Below are 21731 nucleotides of genomic sequence, written 5' to 3' on the forward strand. Positions count from 1 at the left end.
TATATATAACCTTCTATAACGGAGGTAACGGAGATTTTTTTGAGGCAGAAGTGACAGCTAAGCCTCTCACCCCCCTGGCTTTCAAGCATGGGGGTGAAAGCCTTTAGTGAGCATGGGGATAAAAGCCACAAGCACCAACCCTCCTCCATCTGTCTCTCAGTGAAGGAGAGATCCTCCCCATGCGAGACAGCCAGCAAAAAGCCGGGTTGTGCAATCGCTGCTGAGGCATTCGAGGAAAAAGAATAATATTTAACAGTTCTGGCAAGAACGTGCCTAAGCCAGCAAGCACAGCTCTCCTTGCTCTGGGCCGGGAAATGAGCTGGGCAGAGCCAGAGGGAAATTCTTTACATTCTTAGGATTGGGAAGGTGGAATTAAGGTAAAATACTCCTGGATGAGGGCCAGGATATCTGGACTAGCAAGATTTCTCTTGCTTTTAAACATCACACTCAAATTGTATTCAGGACTACCTTTGGAGTGGAGTTGGCGTCAGGAAAAGCATTGTATTGGAAGTCCAGGGAGGGAAAAAAAAGACTCATTTGTGTCTCTGAATGTGCCAGACCTCCAGCTAGCAGAGGTCAGGGCAGCGTGCTGGGGACTTTGCTTGCTCGCGCGCTGGCCCAGCTACTTGTATGATGTGGTAGGAAAGCTGCTGCTCACCGGGCAGGCCTTGGTACGAGCACAAGGCAGCACAGTCTGTCACTGCTGCTGGATCTGTGACAGTTCGCATCGCCTGAGGCCGTGCGGGATGGCTCCTGGCTCCTCTGGCATGCCCTGGAGCCCTGATGTGCCCGGGACCAACGCATGGAGGGAGTGCGGATGCAGCCTCCGGGCTCGGTCCCTCCAGACGATGTTGTATGGCCGGTCTCTGCCGTAGCAGTGATTTGGAGAAAAAGTTTGGTTTATGTTGTGGCTCACATTCGGAAATAACATGAAAAAAAAAAGTTTAATGTAGGCTCCTAAAGAGCACCGGCTTTCAGGACTCAGGGCTGCTCTTCACTCCTCCTCCTCCTCCCACCAGCGGCCCCAGACGCGCCGTGTGGCACTGCTAGAACTTAAAGGATGGGAACAACCATAAGCCGTGCCACTGCCAAGGGAAAACCAGGCACAAAGCAGGCACAGCCACCAGGACCCGCTCTGTTTCTCTTGGAGCTCAGCAAACCCTGGGCTCTGGCCCCACAGCACCAGCCCCATTCCCCCCAGCTCTGCGGCTTCAGTCCTGGGCTCATCCTTCATCCCGTGCATGCAGCCGAGCCCCCGGCGAGGAGAAATATTTCCCAGCTTTAAGGAACAAAACAGGAACAAGCCAACAAGGATCAGCCAATGCCACTGTCAAATAATGAGCAATTAAATGCTGTTGCTTCTGGTAGTGTTTATCCACTGGCAACAGCAACTTCACGGCCAAGCGTTAAGCTCTGTCCGTACCGAGACTTTGCGTGATGCAATATTTGATCGGTTATTTGATCCGTGGCTTTCAGATGAACAGTGATTAAAGAAGGGCCCAGCGTGGGGCACCCGCTACGTACAGTAGCTCCATCTGTTTCGTACAGCAGCGTTTTTCCCCTTTCCCTTGGAGAATGGCATTTTTTCCCCCCTGGAGGCACTGTTTGATTGCCACAGATTAGAAGCCTTTAAAAGGGAAGATCTGTGTGAGTCACAGTTAAAGCCATAAAAGAAAAACCAATAAAGCGATCTGAAAAGTGCTGTTTAATGGATTGAGGCAAACTTACTGGAAACAGGATACAGACTGTTTCATCTTTAAATCATTAGTTCAAATCCAGCTGCATTCAGGAGCAAATACATTTATTCCCTGTCAATAGCTGTCAGAGAAAAGAAATTTGAAAGGGATTTTACCACCTGAAAGGAGTTGCTGGTTTCTCTACGCTCCCAGCAACTCCCTGAGCACGTCTGAAAGACGTACGGGCGTTAGGTACTCTTGAAACTCAGTCCTTACAGGGCAGAGCTTTTCCCACCATGAAAATACTTGTCACTGTCCTGAACATAGGGATCTGCTCACACGGCTGCCTTCGCTTAATTTTCTTAGCAAATAAAACACGCATGAGCTGTGCCGTGTTCACCCCTCTCGATAGCGATGCTTCTTCATCACCTTGGGGAAGCAGGAGGCCGAACAATCGCTCATCCGTATCTGCTCTCCGGGCAGTGCCGGCAGCGAGCGTTGGCTCATCGGTATCGGTGGAAAGCACGTCCTGACAGGCTCATAAAAGTTTTATGATAGGTGCTTTGCAAGGGCTATGAGACATGAGGTAATGGGCTGTGATTAATTCTTGCATCCTGACGGTATTGCTGTCAGCTCAGGCACCGTTGCTCTGCATCTCATGGGCAAAGCCCAGCGGGTTATCTCCCCAGCCGCACAGGATTTGCACCGTCTCTCCGGGAGATGGGACAGTAAGTCAGACCTGATTTTAGGGCTTTTGGGATTAAAAGGGGATGTTCTCCCACACAGTGGTTTCCATCCTTTTTATACCAAGGTCCCTCTGCCGGTGCTGTCTCCCGGCCCCGGTGTCCCCAGCCAGCCAAGCCCTTACTGAGCCTGGTGGCACCGAATCAGCCGTGGCTCTCGGTAGCTGCCAGCCCCTGTGCTGCGCTGCCCTGCCGCAGTGACGGCGGAGGGGATGCCCCAGCCACAGGAGGGTTTGGGAGGCAGAGGGCAAAGGGCACAAAATCCGTTGGGGATGAGCAGGGATGAGTGTCGATTACCACTGCTCATTGCAGAGGCAGCTTTTCCCAGACTGAATTTTGGGCTGGCATCATGTTAAATCCTTTTAGCTGATTCCCCCCCCCCGCCCCAGTTTGGCAAACAGCCCAAATTTGGGGAATGTCCCATGGGATTGTTCCCTTTGATATGACCCTGCAGCAGCGCTGACTTTTCTGTGGGGTGTTTGTCTGCATACGGTGATGGCGGCTGGGCCAGAGCTCCTGCATGTAAAGAAGAAATACGTTTTCAGTTGGATTCAGTCTGTGTGTTTCACTGTACAAGTCAAATTCAACCTATTTTCCCGCTCTTTAGGGGTAAAAGCTGGCTTTCTGCTTAGAGCACTGAGACGGAAGTGGTTAGGACGGCCTAAGGCCAGTCCTTGTTAGAGGTGAGTTAATCTATAGGCATGAGTCTCCTCATATAGCTACACCTCCAGGGGCAAAGTGCCGGTGCAAATCATCCTTGCTCTTTGCCTGGCTGCTTCACCCAGCTGTGGGTCAGAGGAGTTGTGAGATGTGCCGGCAGGCGGCATGGACTTGAGCTTGTGCTCCAGCCTGATGCTATTCCAGATGTTTCCACAATTGCACACGTGGTGAGCACATGGCTTGTGCTTCCCTGCTGCCGCAAAATAAGTGCGTGACACCAGAGGACACCTGAGCCAGGCGGTACTCCCTGCTGTCCTGCGCTGGCAGTGCCTCATGCCTATCACAGTGTTTAACTGTGGCTTTTCTCAATTTATTGGACAGCTGCAGCGCTGCACTTAAATCCCGTTTGCCCGGGACAACGGGACTGTGTGTTTTGGCTGGTTTCACCTGCAAGACCGACCTCTGAAACCTAAGCCAGTGGGTGAAGAGCTTTCTTGCTCAAATATTCTTATGGGTCAAGCCTTTACCTTCCTTCTTTAGCAATGGTGGCGTGCTTGTGCGGAGTGAGCAGTGACAAAATCCAGCTGTTCCCAGCTATCAACAGCTGTCTGGCACAGCTGTCCAGACGTTGGTGCACATGGGCGCCTCCAGATGCTCACGTGGCGCCACCGCCCAGATGTGCGCCCGCGCGCCCCGCCCGCTCCAGCTGTGCGCTCCAGATGTTTCCCGCCGCGCCCGCAGGGGTTAACGGCCCCGCCCCCGCTGCCCGTCCCCGCCCCCTCAGCTGTCAATCTTCAGCGCCGGCCCAACCGCGTCCCGCGACACATCGAGGCCCGCGACCAATCAGGGCGTGGTTGTGATTTCCATGGCAGCCGCAGCCGCGCGGTTGAGGAGAGGCGGCGGCGGCGGCGCAGCTGGTCCCGGTCCCGGTCCCGGTCCCGGTCCCGGTCCCGGTCCCGGTCCCGGTCCCTGCCCCTGCCCATTGCGATGGTGCCTGAGGGGAGCCGCGGCGGAGGAGGGGCAGCAGTGCTGCTGCTGCGCGGCTCTAGCTCAGCCCTGGCAGCGGCCGCCGCGGCGCGGGGGCGGCGGCAGCAGCGCAGGTGAGGAGCCGCTGCCCGCCGCGCACCTGAGGCGGGAGGCTGCGGCGGGGCGGGGCGGAGCGGAGCGGAGCGGGCTCCAGCGCCGCCGTTCCCCCCCTCACCGCCCGCGCAGCCCCGACGGCAGCCGCCGTGCTCCGCCCTGCCCTGCCCCGCCCGGCGCTGGGGCGGCTCCGGCGCTGCCAGAGCCGTTGCCTTTGTCGGCCGAGCTGGGGGGCGGCCGCGGCCTGAGGCGGCGGCGGCTGGGAGCAGGTCGGCCCTGTGGCCGTGCGGTGCCCGCGCCCCGCAGGCGCCGCTGCCGGCCGGGGGAGCCGGGCCGTGCTGGCCGGGGCGCTCGGCTGTGCCGGGCGTCGCCGCGGGTCCCGTAGCTTGCAGCCGGGAGCGCCCGAGGATGCGCGGCGGGAGCGGCGGGGCCGGCTCGCTGCTTCCCGCCGGTGCCGTGGCGGGGTGCGAGGCGGATCCGAGCCGGGTAAACGGGAAAGTTTCCGTACGGGCGGGCTAACTTAGTGAAGGAGCTCCCAGCGCTTCTGATGTCTTTGTTCAGCAGCTGAGATGTGTCGGGGGAGGCTGGCCGCGGGTGCTGCGCTGCTGTAAATACCCGCGGCAGAGTAGCGGAGGCACACAAATAGTTTTATAGCGCTGCATTTATATCTGCAAGCACAACGTATGATAGTCATAGTACGTGTAAGCATTTTAGTAATAGTTTTATAGCAGTAGACCTAATACGTTTCTTAGCTGGAAGTGGTTTTGCTGGTGGTATTGCTGGAAGAAGCCATTTGCGTGTGTGAACGCATTGTGCAAATTTTTGTTGGTCTTTATCTTTTTAGTATTATTAAGCAGTTTGATTCTTTGAAGTACCTTATCGTATAATGGAGTGCTGAAATCCCTCTTAGGAGGCACAGTACACATAAAAATGCACAGAACAGTAGCTCATCTGCTATTAGTGTGCTACTGACTTTTTCTTCCTCTCTTTTTTCTTTGCTTTTTTTTTTTAAGATTAAATTGAAAGAGCTAGAAGTCTATGTGTTGCCAGTAAAATTCCTTTTGTTGAATACTTCTCCAGCAGTAACTGTAGTACTTAGCAAGTACTGTGTATTCTTGCATAACTGGGAGCATGTTGGTAACTCTTTTTTGACCATTCAATATGCAAATCCAGATAATTTGCTGTATGTATTATATATGTAGGTAGAGCAGAATATATAGAGTTCTTTGCTTTCATTTGAAGCAGAACACTTTAATTAGCTGTACTTCAAGCTCATTTTAGAAGTCTTAAATGGTGAAAACCCTAAAAGTGTTTTAAGTTTGAGTGCATTGGTAACCTTCTTAGCTGTTTGGAGTCTGGTACATTTTTTTCTCTTGCTTGTTTAGAAAGCTTGTAAGTGTTGGTAGATCCAGAGGAAAGACAAATGCTTCTGAATTTCTCTATATATGTGTGTATATATATTAATGTGTGTATTTATATATCTGTCCAGTAGAGGATTACGAAGAAAGCTGTTGTTTTGGGGGGGTTAACAGGAAAGGGTACAGCTTGCTTCATCTTTTACCTATAGATTATATGAGGGAAATGCATAAACATGAGCACATCTTTTTTTTTTTACTCCTTGTGATGTGATTGTACTAGAAATTGTGGAATTATTACATAGTTGTATGCATTTTTCCCCAATACGGAAGCTTCGGATTCAGCGGTGGTCTAGGGCTGTGAAGGTTAATTTGGCCTTTACAATTTTTCAGAGCTTTAGATTTGAAAAACCAAAAAGGTGTAGGTTCAAGGGAATGCAAATGTGTGAACAACATTCCTATAGTTCCTACAGAGTGAACTATAAGAGAATGTTGTTCACACATCTGCATTTCCTTATACTAATTTTGTCCAGCTTTGTCCTATCATTCTACTTGTCGAATTGCTCTGCACGAAGATGGGCTTCGCTAGGTCTAGTTGGCTGTCTCTCAGCCCAGATGCTTTTGGCCAGGTGACTTACTGCTTATTTCTTTGTGGAGGTGAATAAAAATTGCTCATTCTATTTTATCATCCTTTTTTCCTGTATAACTAATGGGAGGGGAAATCTAGAGAAAACAGCTGCAGGGCTTGAGAGCGATGATGACTTAAAAAGCTAAAGATGGACTTGGTACTCAAGGCTTCTTGATTTTTATTTCTAGCTTTGAGTATTTTGCTTGGGGTTTGCTTGCTTGTGCTCTACTTTGACATTCCTCTCTCAGATTCTGTTACGTGACTGGTAGTAACACATGATATCCGGTCTTTGGGGAAATCATTAAGGTGATTGTGCAAATGCTGCTTTGAAGGCATAAAAATGCTTCCCAAATACGTAAATGATTTTTGGAACAATCCTCTAAATGACCCTACGACGGTTTGGATAGCTTCTTGAAGTGGTATACTGCGAATATTTCAGTCGTGTTCCTCGGTGTTGTGCTATACCATTATCATGTAACTGTTGGCTTTCCTATGCAATCTTCTTTGTGGTGAACAAACACGAAGGACCAGAAACAAACCAGTTTATTGAAGGAAAGGTTTTATGGAATTCCTTTCTTTAACTTTCATTTAGGAATGCTGATAGACTAGCATTGTATGCAAGGGCTTCTTACTTGGACTGTTTGATGAGCTTAATATAGAACTGCCTCTAAGAAATATCTGGTCTCCAGTTTTCTAAGTGTATATTGTTTTGAAGATGATTCTTGAGAATTCTCAGCATCTGCTGCCTTTCCAGTATTTATTTTTACAGAGGAAAAGTGAAGGTGCAACAAGAGGGAAGGAAGGTACTGACATGGTTGACATTTGCTTCTTTAAGTCCTAGCAGCATTTTCATTTCTCCTTCTACAGTCAAGAGCAGAGAGTGACAATGGATAACAACAGTTTAGGATTTTTTTCCATTCAACTTAATTACCTTGCCACTGTAAAATGAATTCCCTCTGCAGATTTGTACCACAAGCTTTGGGTGTAGTAGTCAGACTGCGATTGTGCATCTGAAAGCGTCTCTGAACTGTGAGAATCTTCTATTTCTGGAGTCTGTATTTTGGAGTCTATTGCATAAAGCCTTGAGGGGGTGGGTGTTGTAGCCCCAGAGACTAAGGGATTGAGTAGACCTCCTAAGTAGGAAAAGAAAATCATAGGAATGTGGTTGGAGGACATGAGGGTAAACTGTAAAAAGAGCGTGAGGGGAAAGACTGCTTTCCAATAGTATGAACTTGAGCGTTCTTCTCCTCACCTCTATCTTGCTCCTGCTTTCCAGCACAGGGGGGAGGGCACAGCATTTTGAGAAGGATGGCTATGAAGCCTGATGGCCTGTTGACACAGAGCTGAGTGTGATCTTTCCTCCCAGCAAAGTTCTCCAGTAGCGTTGAGGTCAAGCACTGTGATGAACGCTTGGGCAGATGCAGGAACAAGATACACTCCACAAAAATCTAAGCAGTACTGCTATGCTTGCTCTTTCTAGAAGGAGGTCTGGTTATCAGAATCTGGGCCAGAAGTTCATGAGATAGAAGCAGAGGACAAGCTAATAACTGAAAAATGTTTTTTATATATGTGGCAGTTTTGGTTGGGGTTTTTTTGTGGGTTGTTTTTTTTTTTTTTTTGAGATGGATAATGCCAGTGTAGCTGTCCTGTTAATTTAGCCTTGGAAAAAGCTGCCTGGTTGAACATGAGAAGGGAGGTGATCATCACTTTTCCAGCCTCCAAAGTGAAAGTCTGAGCTCTAGAGCTTATGAGGGTTGCTTGTTACTGGGTGGTAATGGATCATCTTTTTTCCCCTGGCAGGGCATGCTTTAAACAGCAACAAAACCCAAACTGTTCTCACATAAAATACAAATGAATGACTTGCCTCTTGACTAAGCTAAAAATCTTCAACATTTTTTGGATGAACTTGAGGAAAAAGGTCTTGACCTGTTGCATGTGGAGGGAGGGAAGGAGGGAGAGAGAATTAGTGTGTGCAGAAGAAGGAAACAAAGCAGTCATTTTTGCTTTGCGAACATTATCTTGTGGCTGACTCATAGGTCTGACTTTTCTGGGAATAAAATTCAGTTACATACACTTCTGTTTAGCTGCGCTTTCTCGTACTGAAACTGTAGATCCTGACTCTGTCTTTTTTTTGAGTTACACTTACATTTTTCTAGGAATTTGTTTTAGTCTGTCATTTGAAACTATTGCTGCTAAAGGCCTTCTCTACCATTGTAGTCGCCTTCAACTTCCTCAGCTTATGACTGTGTTGTCTCGGGGGGGTGCCTGTGTTTATTTTGTGTGTGTTTGTTTTTTTTTGGTGTTGGGTTTTTTAGTTATTGGGGGGGGGTGTTTGGTTTTTTTTATTTTTTATTAATAGTTGTCTGTTTTTAGGTGGAGTGGCAGTTTGTTCTTCTGAGGTCACAGTGGGTAAAAACAACACAATTTTTCAAAGCTCTACTTAAATGCTGACAAGGGATTGCTGATTGCCTTGCTGTGATTTTTAAATGCTGTCAATTTAGTTACCCTTAACAGCAGAACCATTAATGACTTGTAATAATCCTTCAGGTTGACGGATGTGATCCAGAGTGCTTACTCATGTAGAGGAGGGAGAAGGTGGGGTTTGTTTGCAAGCTGCTAGAAGGGCAGTAACTTCCATACGTCATACTTGTCCCAGAGAGCTTTATATGTAACTTCAGACGCAGAAGGGAGTTTGCTGTTTGTAAAATAGATTAGTTCACTGAGAGGTGCTGTTTCTGACTGCTCCTCTGTTGGTTTCCTGACATACAGAGCCCTGGCCTTGCCACAGTTTATGGCAGTTGCATGCTCCAGGTATTGCTTCCAGGCAAGAAAACAGTGTCCGTGGAAGGTTGTAGGACAGGTTAATACTGCCTCTTTGTAGTCTTTCAGCCTTTGTCATCTTTGAACTTACCAAAAAAGTTACTGCATCAAATGAAAGTATTTGTGGTTGATTGGTATGGGGTTTTTTTGGTCACGTGGATGGGTTTTTGTTTTTGTACCTGAGCGGTCAGTACTTACAGCAATTTAGGAAATCTGCTCACAGACTGCAACGCGTATTTGCATTCACAGCTGGAATTGTGCTGAGAGTGAGTTGTCATTCTGCTTCACCCAACCTGTGCATTGAGGATTTTAGCCTTCAGTCAACAGGCTTTCCTCTGATGCTGCTTTTTCTTCAGCTTGGTTCTGAAAGCTGGTGCTGGTTTGTGTGTGTTTGTTTGTTAATGTGTTATCCTAATGATCAGAGTAAAACAGTTGATGTACTCGGTCTTGATATGATTTTCTCTAGTGATCAGCTACCTAACTTTTGCTTTTGGGGAACATTAGTGTCTTCAAGGAGTAGTTTTTATTTTGGAAGATGAAGATTTTTGTGGATGGCTTGGTTTTGGGGGGGGGGATTAGGAAGGGGGTTGGGGGGTTTTGGGGGAAATTAGTTTTATGGAATTTATTCAAACTGAATAATGATAGGGATTGTGTGAAGTGTAAATATTTGCAGGTCTTATGTGCTCTGTGGCAAAATACTGTTTCTGTTGTGTTAATTCTTCTCTCAAATGGGTACTGACTTTTAACTAAATCTTTACTATATCCAAAGCATTTAAAGAGATTCTGTGTACTATTTGCTAGTTTTAAGCAGAACAGTTTCCCTTCGCTAATTGAAAGTTAAGTGTTCATACGGAATCTGTTCAGGGGTGAGACTTTCTGCCTCTTGGTGCTGTGGGAGTATTTACTGAAAAAAATTTTTTGAGCATTGTTCAGATGACCTCCACTTAAATTTCTGGGATTTTGTTCCTTTTAATGTCCAGGTATTTTAGGTACAGTTAAAGCCAGCTCTTCAGCAAGGAGCGGTATGTAAGTAGAATGAAACTTGTTACAGAGGATGAAATGATTATAACAGAGTGGTGTTCTAGTAAGAGTTATTCTTAGGTTATGATTCCAATTTAATTTTGGAAGCAAAAACTATTAGGCTGAACTTTGAGCGTAGTATTGTGACAACTGTTGATTGGAATAAGCTTTGTTAGTGTGAAGGGGGCAAGACATTCTCTCGCAGCTCGGTGACTGGCTCTCTTGGATGCGCTGCAAGAGAAAAATACCACTGTGACAGATGCCTGCAAGAGGAATTCCCTTCCTCCCTCCTTCTGCCCCTGCGCTGTTATGGTGCTAAGTGGGAATTCTGTCTTCTGCCTGTCTGCTGCTGTCTGGTTGCACAGCCTCGTAAAACAGGGACTGCGAAGTGCAAGGCGCTTACTTGCCTGCTAAGAAGCTGTGGCAGCAGAACCTGCAAGGCAGCCTGCCTGCTACCCCTGACCAGTTTGGGAAGGCCAGCGGTCTGGTGAGGTCTGGGGAGTCTTGCTCAGATGGTGACTTGAGGATTTCTGAGTTCGTGACTGGATTTGCATGGAGGAAAAAGTTAAGTGGATAATGTTTTGGAGAGGGGGTAGAGACTAGGCATAAGCATGTTCTTCATTCAGGGATGTGTCGTGCTTTGCTGACAGAGGTGGAAAAGCTTTGAGGAAGCCAGTCATTTAAAATGTTGGCGGTACCTCAGTACTTGGAGCTCCTTACAATTAAAAGCATCTGTGATTCATACTGTTCAGGGAGCTTTTCAGAGCTGAAATAACAAGCTCTTATTTAAAATTTCAATTAGAGGACTAATTTAACTTGAATTTTGAGAGGAAGAGTCAGTTTTCAGCCTACCTTATCTGAAAATCCAAAGCTGTTGAACTACAGAATACAGGTAAAACAATTGTCTATACATTAACTGTTAGGAACAGAAAAAATAAAGATACAGTGTACAGGATGGCATATAACAGATCAAGTCATCTGGGTGGCAGAGTAGCAAATTTGTCTAAGTCAGCGTTGAATATCACTCACTGGTATTCACTGTAAGTCATGGCATATTCTTAGGCCTTCTTGTAAGTTTCTACATTGGAATTTAGCAGACAGATTTTTAAATCTTTTGTTTCTACCTAAAAGTTTTGTTCAGACTTACATGCATGTCCAAAAATCATCTAATATAGTCTTTGTTTTTATTCTCATCTGTAAAAATGAAAATTCCTTTTGAATAATGCAATTTTAAGAATCCTAAGTGGAAAAAAAAATTAATGAAAAACTTGTTTTTATTTTGTGTATCTTGGGGTTTCAGGCTTAATATCCTCTCATTACAGCTTGGATAAATAACTTTTAGAATTTAAAAAAAAGGAGGTATATAAAATATTTAGTAATAGATGTGTTAGCTGTGCAAACCCTTAGTTCTAATACATGTCTAATTTGTTTTCAAATACTGAATCATACTATCACTGTAGAAAATAGTAACATACCTATCTGAAAAAAAACTTCCAGGAGAAAAGCGGTGGCTTTTGGTGTGGTAAAATTCCCTTTGTTCAAACAATAGTCGTACTGAAAAATTGTTCTGTCACAGAGCAATCATCACTGCTTAAATTGTAGATTAGAAAGTGGAATGAAAGCCATGTTGTTGACGCCTCACAAAATAGATGAGTGCTTGTCCTTGATTTGCCTCTCTTTTTTTGTAATAGTTGTAAGAGTTTAAAATGGACTGATTAATTTAAATGTGATACTGTAGAACCAGAAGGAAGATTATACTATGTTAAATTTTTATTATACTAAGTTAAATTTTTTTACAGTATATATTTCTATTCCTTGCTCTAAATATGAAATGACTATAACCATAAACTTCATTAACGTGGGCTGCCATGATGCTTTATAAAGCATAGTTGTCTTACTGTTATTGTCATTTGACTTTTGATTTTGCTACATGGGTTCTTGCCATAAACCTTTCTGTGTAGTAACCATATATTCAGATTCTTAACTCGGAAGTGTTACGTTTTATCTTGGAGGGAGAAGACTCTTGCTGTCATACCAGCAAAAATGCAGGCTTATCTAGATGAAGTAGAAGAGACTAAAAGAAAGAGCAAGCTTACCAGCACTGCTTAAAAGGAATCCAAACCTTCTTATTTGAAGGTGGAATGCAGTATATACTTTATCCTGGCAGTTCTTTATTACATGACTTAAAATTATGCAAGGCTTTAACTCTTTTTCCCTGGGGTGCTGATTGAGAACAGGATCTATTTTTCTTTCTTCCTAATTGATTCAATTTTTTAGTGTTTCAGCTAACATATATCTGGAGTTCAAAACACTGCATAAGATGTGGGGAGAGGGTTGGTGGGTTTTTTGTGTATTTTAATCAATGGAATAGTGAATGATTATGGTTATGTTGGGTTTGGGTGGGTTTGTTTTTTGAGAGAAATAGCTCTAAGGGCCAAATTTTGGGTAAAGACAACAATAAAGCAGGAAGTTAGGATGAAATCATTAGTTTTCTTTTGTATACCCTGCTTTGTATTATCTGGATACTGGGATGGATGAAAATTTTTAAGTCAGCATGGGTTGATTCTGTTGTTGTTCTTATTTAGATCAAGACTGATCTTAGTTTTGATCTTAGTCAACTTTAATCCTGGATTGTGCTTGTAGTTTTTAGTGACTATACACTTCTTTAATCAAAGCTTCCCTTGAAGTAAAAATTGAAGTTTCCCTTACTTGCTGCAAACTATTTTTCTTCATTGCTTAAAGGCCTTGATAAAAAATTGGACACTGTCAGTGTTGATACGCAAGTGTGAAACATCTTTTACTATCATCTCGTCTCCTGTGAATGAAATAGAGCATTTCAAGCAAAACAGGAGATGATGTAGTTATGTGAAAATGTGACAATGAGCAGGATGCTGCTACTGTCTATTCAGCAAGCCACAGTTAGTCTAATACTTGAATTCTTCTGTGATTTCTAACATGATTTGTGTGGGGTGTCTTGTTCATTTTGTTTTATCTAGGTGACTCTAGCTCAGAGAGGTCATTTTTTTGGTCTTTTTTTGCTGTAAAACCTCAAGTAAAGAAGAGTGGTTTCTTAATAATTACTTTTTTTAATGTGTAGAGTCCCGTATAAATGATGTCTTTGCTTGACTGTAAAGTTTAACAGTAGCTATCCAGTGGTAGAATTCTTTCAAATATATTGTTAAAATGTACCAGAAAACGTCTATGTAAATAGTAATTGTAGTCATGAATCTTGTCATGTTTTGTGTTGTTCTATCGGTAAACAAAAAGGCTTTTTATTATGGGATGATTGTGTTCAGGCTTTGCATTTACTGGTCTTAATGCAACACCAGGAGAGAATAGTTTTATTGAATGCTGTGAGGTATTTCTGTTGTTGATTTATTGTAGCAGTTCTTAACAAAGTTCTAAATTATTTTTTTTTTCCCCCCCCTCGCCAGACCTTAATTTATTTTGGATTAGGATTCCCATGGCATGTGAACTAGAAGATAATTTGAAGTAGAAGGTCTCTTTATTTTGAAGTGACAGTCTTTATCAAAATGGTTGGAAAACTCAAACAGAACTTGCTATTGGCATGTCTGGTGATCAGTTCAGTGACAGTGTTTTATTTGGGCCAACACGCTATGGAGTGTCACCATCGAATAGAAGAACGCAGCCAGCCCGCAAGGATGGAAAGTGTGAGAAGCACAGTAAGAACTGCTTCCAATGTAAATGCAAACAAAACCTTTGCTTACAACAAAGACATGCCTTTAATATTTATTGGAGGAGTACCTCGAAGTGGCACTACCTTAATGCGTGCCATGCTTGATGCCCATCCGGATATTCGATGCGGAGAAGAGACAAGGGTAATCCCACGAATTCTGGCAGTTAAGCAGATGTGGGCTAGATCAAGCAAAGAGAAGATCCGACTGGATGAAGCTGGAGTCACAGATGAGGTTCTGGACTCAGCCATGCAAGCATTTTTGTTGGAAATAATTGTGAAACATGGAGAGCCTGCTCCATATTTGTGTAACAAAGATCCTTTTGCTTTAAAATCCTTAACTTATCTTGCTAGAATTTTCCCCAATGCCAAATTTCTTCTCATGGTACGGGATGGCCGTGCATCTGTACATTCCATGATATCTAGAAAAGTCACAATAGCTGGATTTGACCTTAACAGCTACAGGGACTGCTTGACGAAGTGGAATCGTGCTATAGAAACTATGTATAACCAGTGTATGGAGGTTGGTTTTGAAAGGTGTATGCTGGTACATTACGAACAACTCGTATTGCATCCTGAAAGATGGATGAGAACTCTCTTAAAGTTTCTTCGTATACCGTGGAACCAAGCAGTGCTGCACCATGAAGAAATGATTGGAAAAGCAGGGGGTGTTTCTCTTTCAAAGTGAGTATGAGCATTCCTCTTTTACCTTGTATTGTTGTAAGAGATAAAATAGTATGTTTTGCATCTAAAAGACTAGTCATAACTTGGTTTCAGTTTTTAAGTAGCTAATGATGTCTCGGGAAGCTGATTTATAATGCAGTTTGTCTGGAAAGTAAGAATGATTGTTAACTAACAATTTGCAATCGCAGACTGCTCCCACTAAACAACTGTCCCGCTAACATATGTGCATGGAGCATATGAACGCACTTTTAATTAATGGTCAGTCTAACTTGAATTTGGATGTCTAGTATCAGCCTTTCTTCCAATATAGCTTTGCTTTTCCCTGCGCCCCAAAATAAAGCTGGACTGTTTTATCTAGACTGGTGGTGTTCATCCTAGCAAGATCACCCGTTTGCTTTCGGGAACTTAAGTATTGTTGTCAATGCAAGAACGGCCTTCAAGTTACATTTGCCAAGAACATACTCTTCCAGGAAACTTGAGAAACTGTTCCAATAAAATAGAAAGCAGAATTGGCGTGCTTTTCTGTTGGCATGTGCTCCTAAAAGGACAAGCATTTTGAATAAAATTAACCTTCTTGTAAGCAAATCTCTCAGTATTCTGTCGTGCCATCTGTGCACCTGACTTAGCTACTTTCAGAAACCAAAATCCAGCTCTGCTTAGAAAACCTAGATAGGTATTGTGAAAGGAGAAAACAACAAAAAAAAGCTAGTTAATTCTCCAGTTAAAGTACTCCTTTTGGTTTCTTGGCCATTATTTACGGTGGAGCTTCTGAGATATGGAAGCTGGCTAGTCTTTATGGGGGGGAAAGGTGTGAATATTTGAATCTCTCTTCTTCCTTTTTTTTCTATGATGGATACATCTACCAGATTGTCTTGTTTAAGTTTCTAAAATATTGATTAAAAAGCCCTATTCCATCAGCAAGGCATGCCCAGTTAAATTCCTTGGCTTCTGTTTTTTGAATATTCATCACTGCCCAAGTGCTTCTGAGTAACAGAGGCACGTTACACAGCAAGCAGTGTGGGCTGGGTAGAGCCATGTCAAACTGTTGAATACAAAGTGATTTCATTTTTTAAAAACTACAGTTTTGAGAAATAAAAATTGGGAGATTTTGTTTATTTAATGCGTAGGGAAGTGACTGTATGGATTTTCTAATATATTGTAGGGGAATAGGATCTAAAGCAAATCATAGAATTATTAGTCAGTGGCTACAAGGAGAACTCAAAGCTCAGGTAATGGTTATATATTTACAGTCTGGAGGTTTCGCGTCACCATTCCCACTGAAGAAACACAGCCACCACCACTGTGTTTGCAGAGCTATCGAGAAGGCATCTCAACCTGTTTTTTGCGGTATTGTTCGTTAGCAGATTGAAGCCTTCTGATATTGTTAACCTGAAGCAGTGTACTGTTGTAACTCTCTGCAAGCTGTATCTGTATGTGAACTTCTCTTTAGTTACCTGTATCACGTCACTGTTCACAGTGGCAGCTGAGGGGAGAGTAAACTCACTTTTCCTGATACAAATAGGTGGTTGCCAAGTTCTGTTAAGTGTCCTGTAAAAATAACTATGCATAATGCCACTTCTAGGAAAATATTACTACCTTACAGCTTCCAGATTAGTGTTTTTAAAAATTAATGGACCTCTACAGTATGAAACTCAGTAGCCTTGCTGAATTCATACAGTTTCAAGTAATATTTCTTGCTAAATCTGTTGGAATGGGATGTGAGGAGTTGAAAATACTTGTTCTTGTCTCTAAAAACTAAGAAAATGGATTGTTGAAAGTAAGATGTGGCTTCATTATTATTTTTTTTAATCAAACTTTCAAATTTAAGACAAACTAGTATAGAAGTATTCTTATGACCCTTGATTCAGTCTGTTCACGGGATTCTTTATGCTTTTATTATCTCTCATGAGATGATATGTGACAGTAATTTATTATTTCAGAAGGCTTTGGCAATGGTGGACAAAGAATGGTTTATTAGTGTTATGTCTGTGGTGTGTATCTAATCAAATACCCTTGAAATATATGGTGAGATTTGTTTTTCAGTTGCAAGAGACCTTTATAATTTGATAATGATTTCAGTGACTCAGTCTTTCAAGGGCTGCAGAAAAAACAGTGAATATGAAATTCTTTTAACTTGGATGTCTGGTTTGTGTATTTATATGATACTAATTGAAATTGTGCAGGGGGAGCTTGAGATTCCCCAATTTTACTTCCTTGTACCAGTTAAAACCACCTGCTTTTGGCATCCCCAGCTCCTCGCTGCCCTCTCGTGTGCAGCAGAATGCTGTGGACAGGGACGGCTCCATGTCTAGGGGGTCCTGGCCCAGAGTAGCGGGTAACTGCCCAGAAAAATTACTCTTTGAAAAGATACTTGCTAGGTAGTTTACTGAGAACTTTAGAGTCTGCCACAGCTTATCAAATTTCGACAGCTGAACAAAATATACCTTGCATTAGACTTCATTTTCCTTCTATCAAGTTGCATTTGGCTTGTTCTCAGTTGCAGGAAAGTTCTTTATGGCCTCAGGTGTGCATGGCTGTCACGTTCTGGGTCAGGTTCTAACCAATGTTGTTCTCTTATGACTTAGAATTTCTCTTCAGGCTTACAGGAGAGTGCTTTTTACTTCACAGAGTGAATACTATCTTCTTTCAGCTGAAACAACAGTCTGGAGCAGTGGAGCTCCATATTCTGATTAGCAGCTTTCTCCCACCTGACTGTCCAAAGGGATGGTGCTGAAGATCCCTTCAGAGATAACCTAAGGAAATTCAAAACACTGCTGCCTATTACAACCCTGTCTTCTCACAGAGCTTTAATTTGCCACATGCCTGGTACCAAGTGCTTCAGGCTGTTTCATAAGAGTATATTAAAATCGGAACACTCAAATTACATTTCAGTTTTTACTGGCAGGAGGAGGGTATCGCAAGTACCAAATAGTCTGTATTGAAATGTCATGATATTTGAAAGATACCACCACATAGGCCTAGCCTCTGTAGCATACTAGGGAAGAGTATGAAGACCTAGTTAAAATTAGTTCCCTAGTTGTCTGCAAAGTATTAGGTAGGGTAGAAAAACCTCTGAAGTCAAAGAGTGAACAGTGATTATAATCTGCAAAGGCTGGGATACTGTGTAAAGACTTAAGAAAATGAGCAGAGAAACCTGCCTCAATCATCTTCCACTCACCTTTAAGACCTTCAGACAGGCTCAGTATCCACTTCAGAGGCATGATGCCTGCTCAAGTCAGGTCCAACATAAGATGCCTGGAGGTGTTTTAACTGTTGAAGGGTTTTTGAAAAGAAATCTGACAAGAGTTTGTTGTCTTGAAATGCTTAAAAACACTTTGAGAAAGAGATTGCAGTATTGTGAAAAGATCTTTATAATGATATTACCGGTAACAGAAAGCGAATGTTTAAGAATATATTTTTAACTCATCTGAAATAAAAATTAACTCTGTCAAATGAAATCTGTATCAGATGAATAAGGCTTTAGGTCAGTGTAAGGTGTTTTATTTTCAGTTGTATATAGAGTTAAATTGTGCATGCAGGCTGTTTCTCTTACAGAGATGAGCTAGCCACCCAGTGGCTTGCAGAATTCTTCAGGCAGTGAGCTGACTCCATTTTTCTCTTATTCCAGACTCAAACTCTTATGCAATGGCCTGTTAATAGCAATATTAGATAATAGACAGTCTGTATTTAAGATTCTGACTTCGTCTGTTCCCCTGGCTGCTTGATTTGAGGAAACTGTTGGCTGCCTTAGTCTCTTCTCCTGCATTTGCTTAGTAATCCCTGCTTTTTCTGTTCCTCATGCAGCCCTAGCCTCACTGTTGTTCTATTTTACTTAGTATTTTTGCCCCTTATTTTGGTTTTTATCCAGCTGCAAGGAGAAACACTGCAAGGGTTCTAAGGATGTGCACCACAGCACTTGTAGTAGCACGAAACCTGTGGTTTGAAGTAATTGCCAACATGGCTGTTCAAGGAATGTATTATGGCTGGACTACATGCTATAACTAGTATTGTTAATATAGCTCTGGCATTTGCCTCCTAACTGAAAACAGCTGTGGTGACCACAAATGCAAAGACATGTCAACCCTTTTATAGCAATTTTTATTAGGCTTATTATGAAAATAGCTGTCTAGGCAAAATTACTTCAGAATTTACTATTTTTAATACATACCTTTCATTTGATTCTAGTATAGATGTAGAAGTATTTGGGTTTAGTCCTGTGTTCCATGCTACCAGCTGCTTTCAAAGCTGAAGCTATTTCTGTGGTTTTGCAGTGGAGCCTGGAAGCACTGACCAGGCAGCATTTGCCATATGCATAGATAATCAAATTTGCCAAGGGTTGGTATGTTTCCTTGTTTTGCTTTGTTTGGATTTTGGGTTTTTTTTCCTCCCATCCCCTCTTCTTCCCCCATGCTTCTCAGATGTTCTTTGGTCTGAAGAATCTTTCCCATGAATTGTGTTTTACTTTTCTTCCCACCTTAACTCAAAGGACAGAAAAGGATTTAAACAGAATACCAAATGTGGTATTGTATATTTTTGAATCAGTGCCTAGGTGCAGCTAAATGCTTATCTCTTGCCAGCTATTAATCACCAGGAAATGTTTCATGCTGAGCTTATTGTTACCAAAGACTAAAGTGACAGTGGGGCAAAACATACACATTTTAAATGTGCTTTTACTTCAGGATGAGGTATTCATATGTGTACTAATTTAGGTCCTAATTGATGTATAGCACCCATTGTTTTGGGGTTCCAATAAACTATTAGCCAAGCCCATTACCTGGTTCTCTTAGTTAAATGGTTCAGTTTTGGTGAAGGGAATTTGGGGCTTGGCTGGCTCTGTCTGAGAGGGAGAGGACCGTAAATCTTACACTTTTCAAACACCTAGTGATAAATTTTTCTTGAGGGTCCCACCCACCATGGTTCTGCGGACTCCTGGTTGTTGTGGTGCTTCGTACTCTGCCTTGCCACTTCGAGCTTCTGAAACTCAACTCTTAACAGCTATTTTCTTGCTAATTTGAAGTCAGATGCTCATCTTTTAATTAGAAAGATCAAAAAGGCAATGCCCAGACTTTTTAGTTTGCTATACAGACTTGTGATCTCAGTCCAATGCTTTCAGGAAGGCTGAAATTCGGTCGCAACTCCCTGGTCCCAAAATGCCATTCTGAGTTCCTGCCTTTGGTTTGAGTTACTGAAAATGGTTGAAGAGAATAAGGCTGAAGATTCTGGGGGTTGACTTACAGTTTTTCTTGTTTGTCAGGTGCTTATGCATCAGCTTCCATTAAACATCCTTTGCAGCAATCTGAAGGCCCTGCTTGCCAAGACAGTTTCCCCATGGGTGACCATTTCCCTGTCTGGTTTGGTCTTTGTTGATTGTGTTTAAAGTACTTAAGTTACTGACCTTCCAGTATTTTATGACTAACTTCCTTCCTCTGTCCTGGAAGAATTTTAGCTATGATGACAAGTGAAAAAGAGTAACAAGGTAAAGACTGGTGTTCAGATCAAATGGAGTTCATGACTGGCAGACATGCATGCATAGTTTGTAATTTAAGGCTTTCACTGCACAGTACAGTGTGCATCTGAATGGGATGCCTCTTGCTATTGATTAAATGTTTGTCTGCTGTGCAACAATTCAGCCTCTTCTTGGACTCATGAGGTTAATTAGATAACTGTAATCAAACTTGTTCCTCTTGTAGGTTGACTGATGTCAGTCGTCAGAGCAGTTTGACTTTAGTTCAGGCTTCTGGACTCAGAAACTATTGGGAGTATTTCAGGAGATTTCCATTTATGTTTCTCAGAAGATGTTTTCTCATATTCTGCCTGCTGTATAACTGAAGAACTAGCTGCTTGAGAATTAATTTGAATCTCACTGTTCTCATTTTATCTTCCGTAGGTGAGGTACTGGTGTTATACTTAGTACTGTTACTTTCAAGGATAACAATTTTGTTCTCTGGGTGGTGGAGCTTTTTGAGATCAAAATTCTTTATGATGTAAATAAGGCCCAGGAAGGATGATAGCTGCAAGTGGATGTGACAGTTGTATGCTTAGCATCAGGCTTGAGGCAGGTATAGCCAGCCAGCAGGAACTACTGCTATAGTGGCGTACCTTATGGTATTACTTGCAATGCAGATGCAAATATTCCTTTAGGCAACTTGTATATACAGACCTGATTTTTAATCTGCCTTAAAAGGAAGATAAACCTTGACATCCAAAATGCATGCGCACTCTTTCTGAGTTCAGAAAAAAGTTTTAAATTACTCAGAGTTTTAAATTACTTAGCCTGTTCTGAGTCCTGCTGGCCTGTTTCAGAAGTAAACACAGTAATGAACTTGTACGTCTTCTAATCTAAAAGAAGCAAGGAATATGGAAAAACAAAGTGATGCCAGATTTCTTTCCTTGGAAAAAAACCCCGCACCAACAAAAACACACAACAAAACTAGGGTACAAGAACGAAAATGACTTTAGGACTGTTGATTAAATTGAGCAACAAATCAACTATTTTCTAAATACAGTACATATGACACTGCTATGATTATGCACTTGCCTTTAAGAACTGTGTAATGACCAAACACTCAGTCAGTAAAAGGAGTGTTTATAGAAGAATATTATTGCAGTCTATAGCTTTCTGTCATTTCCATAGGTGTGTCTTTTATTAAAAAAAAAAAAAAGAGTTTAGTCACAGTATGGGGGGGGAATAAATTGCACATGGATTTTAATTTAGAATATAACTTTCAGGAGCATTTAAGACAGTGAAACAGCAAATGTGGGAATATGCCAGTGGGAAAACAGCTTTATATATAGGTGTGTGCGTACTTTTCACTTAACAGCTCTTTGGCTTTCACTACTGTCTTTATGTAAAGAACTTGCTTCAGTACATTCTGTGTGAAAGCCTAAACCAGAAAGCATGCATGAATGTTGTGCTAATTATTCTCATTTTAGCCTTACGTAGTAAAACTTCACTTCCCATAAGCTCTGTAGAAACATGAAATTTTGAGAGGGAAAGAAGAGGAAGGGGGGAAAAAAAAACAAACCAAACAAGCTAAAGGTCTTAATGCTAGTGAAGAAGCAAGTATTGGTTGGAATGCAAAATATAACCTTTCTTTCTCCCTCCACAGGGTTGAAAGATCTACTGACCAAGTAATCAAGCCAGTCAATGTGGAAGCACTATCAAAGTGGGTTGGGAAGATACCTGCTGATGTTCTGCAAGATATGCCTGTGATTGCACCCATGCTAGCAAAACTGGGCTATGATCCATATGCCAATCCACCAAATTATGGAAAGCCAGATCAGAAAGTTGTGGAAAACACGAGGAGGGTAAGGCATTTTTGTGTGTTTAGTTATTGACCAAATGGATATGAGCTATAGAGCAGAAGAGTC

The 21731-nt window shown here is 42.6% G+C and overlaps 1 protein-coding gene across 9 annotated transcripts in view; it reads left to right on the plus strand.

Annotated features, from left to right (window-relative positions):
- Window positions 1-4011: 4011 nt before the first annotated feature.
- Window positions 4012-21731, plus strand: part of TPST1 (tyrosylprotein sulfotransferase 1) — a 30818-nt gene continuing 13098 nt past the window's right edge. For 5 of the 9 annotated variants that reach the window (XR_012045471.1, XR_012045472.1, XR_012045473.1 and 2 more), the window contains exons 1-3: window positions 4335-4645; window positions 13417-14360; window positions 21470-21668. Coding sequence is in view for 3 of the 9 variants with exons in the window: in XM_072881868.1 (XP_072737969.1) it covers window positions 13516-14360; window positions 21470-21668 (1044 nt within the window). In the remaining 6 variants the exon portion in view is untranslated. Of the gene's footprint in view, window positions 4180-4333; window positions 4646-13416; window positions 14361-21469; window positions 21669-21731 lie in introns of those variants that run through there. The other 4 variants (XM_072881868.1, XR_012045469.1, XM_072881867.1 and 1 more) reach the window with 4 other exon arrangements.

Source organism: Ciconia boyciana, chromosome 17 (assembly GCF_034638445.1).
Source record: "Ciconia boyciana chromosome 17, ASM3463844v1, whole genome shotgun sequence".
Classification (NCBI taxonomy): domain Eukaryota; kingdom Metazoa; phylum Chordata; class Aves; order Ciconiiformes; family Ciconiidae; genus Ciconia; species Ciconia boyciana.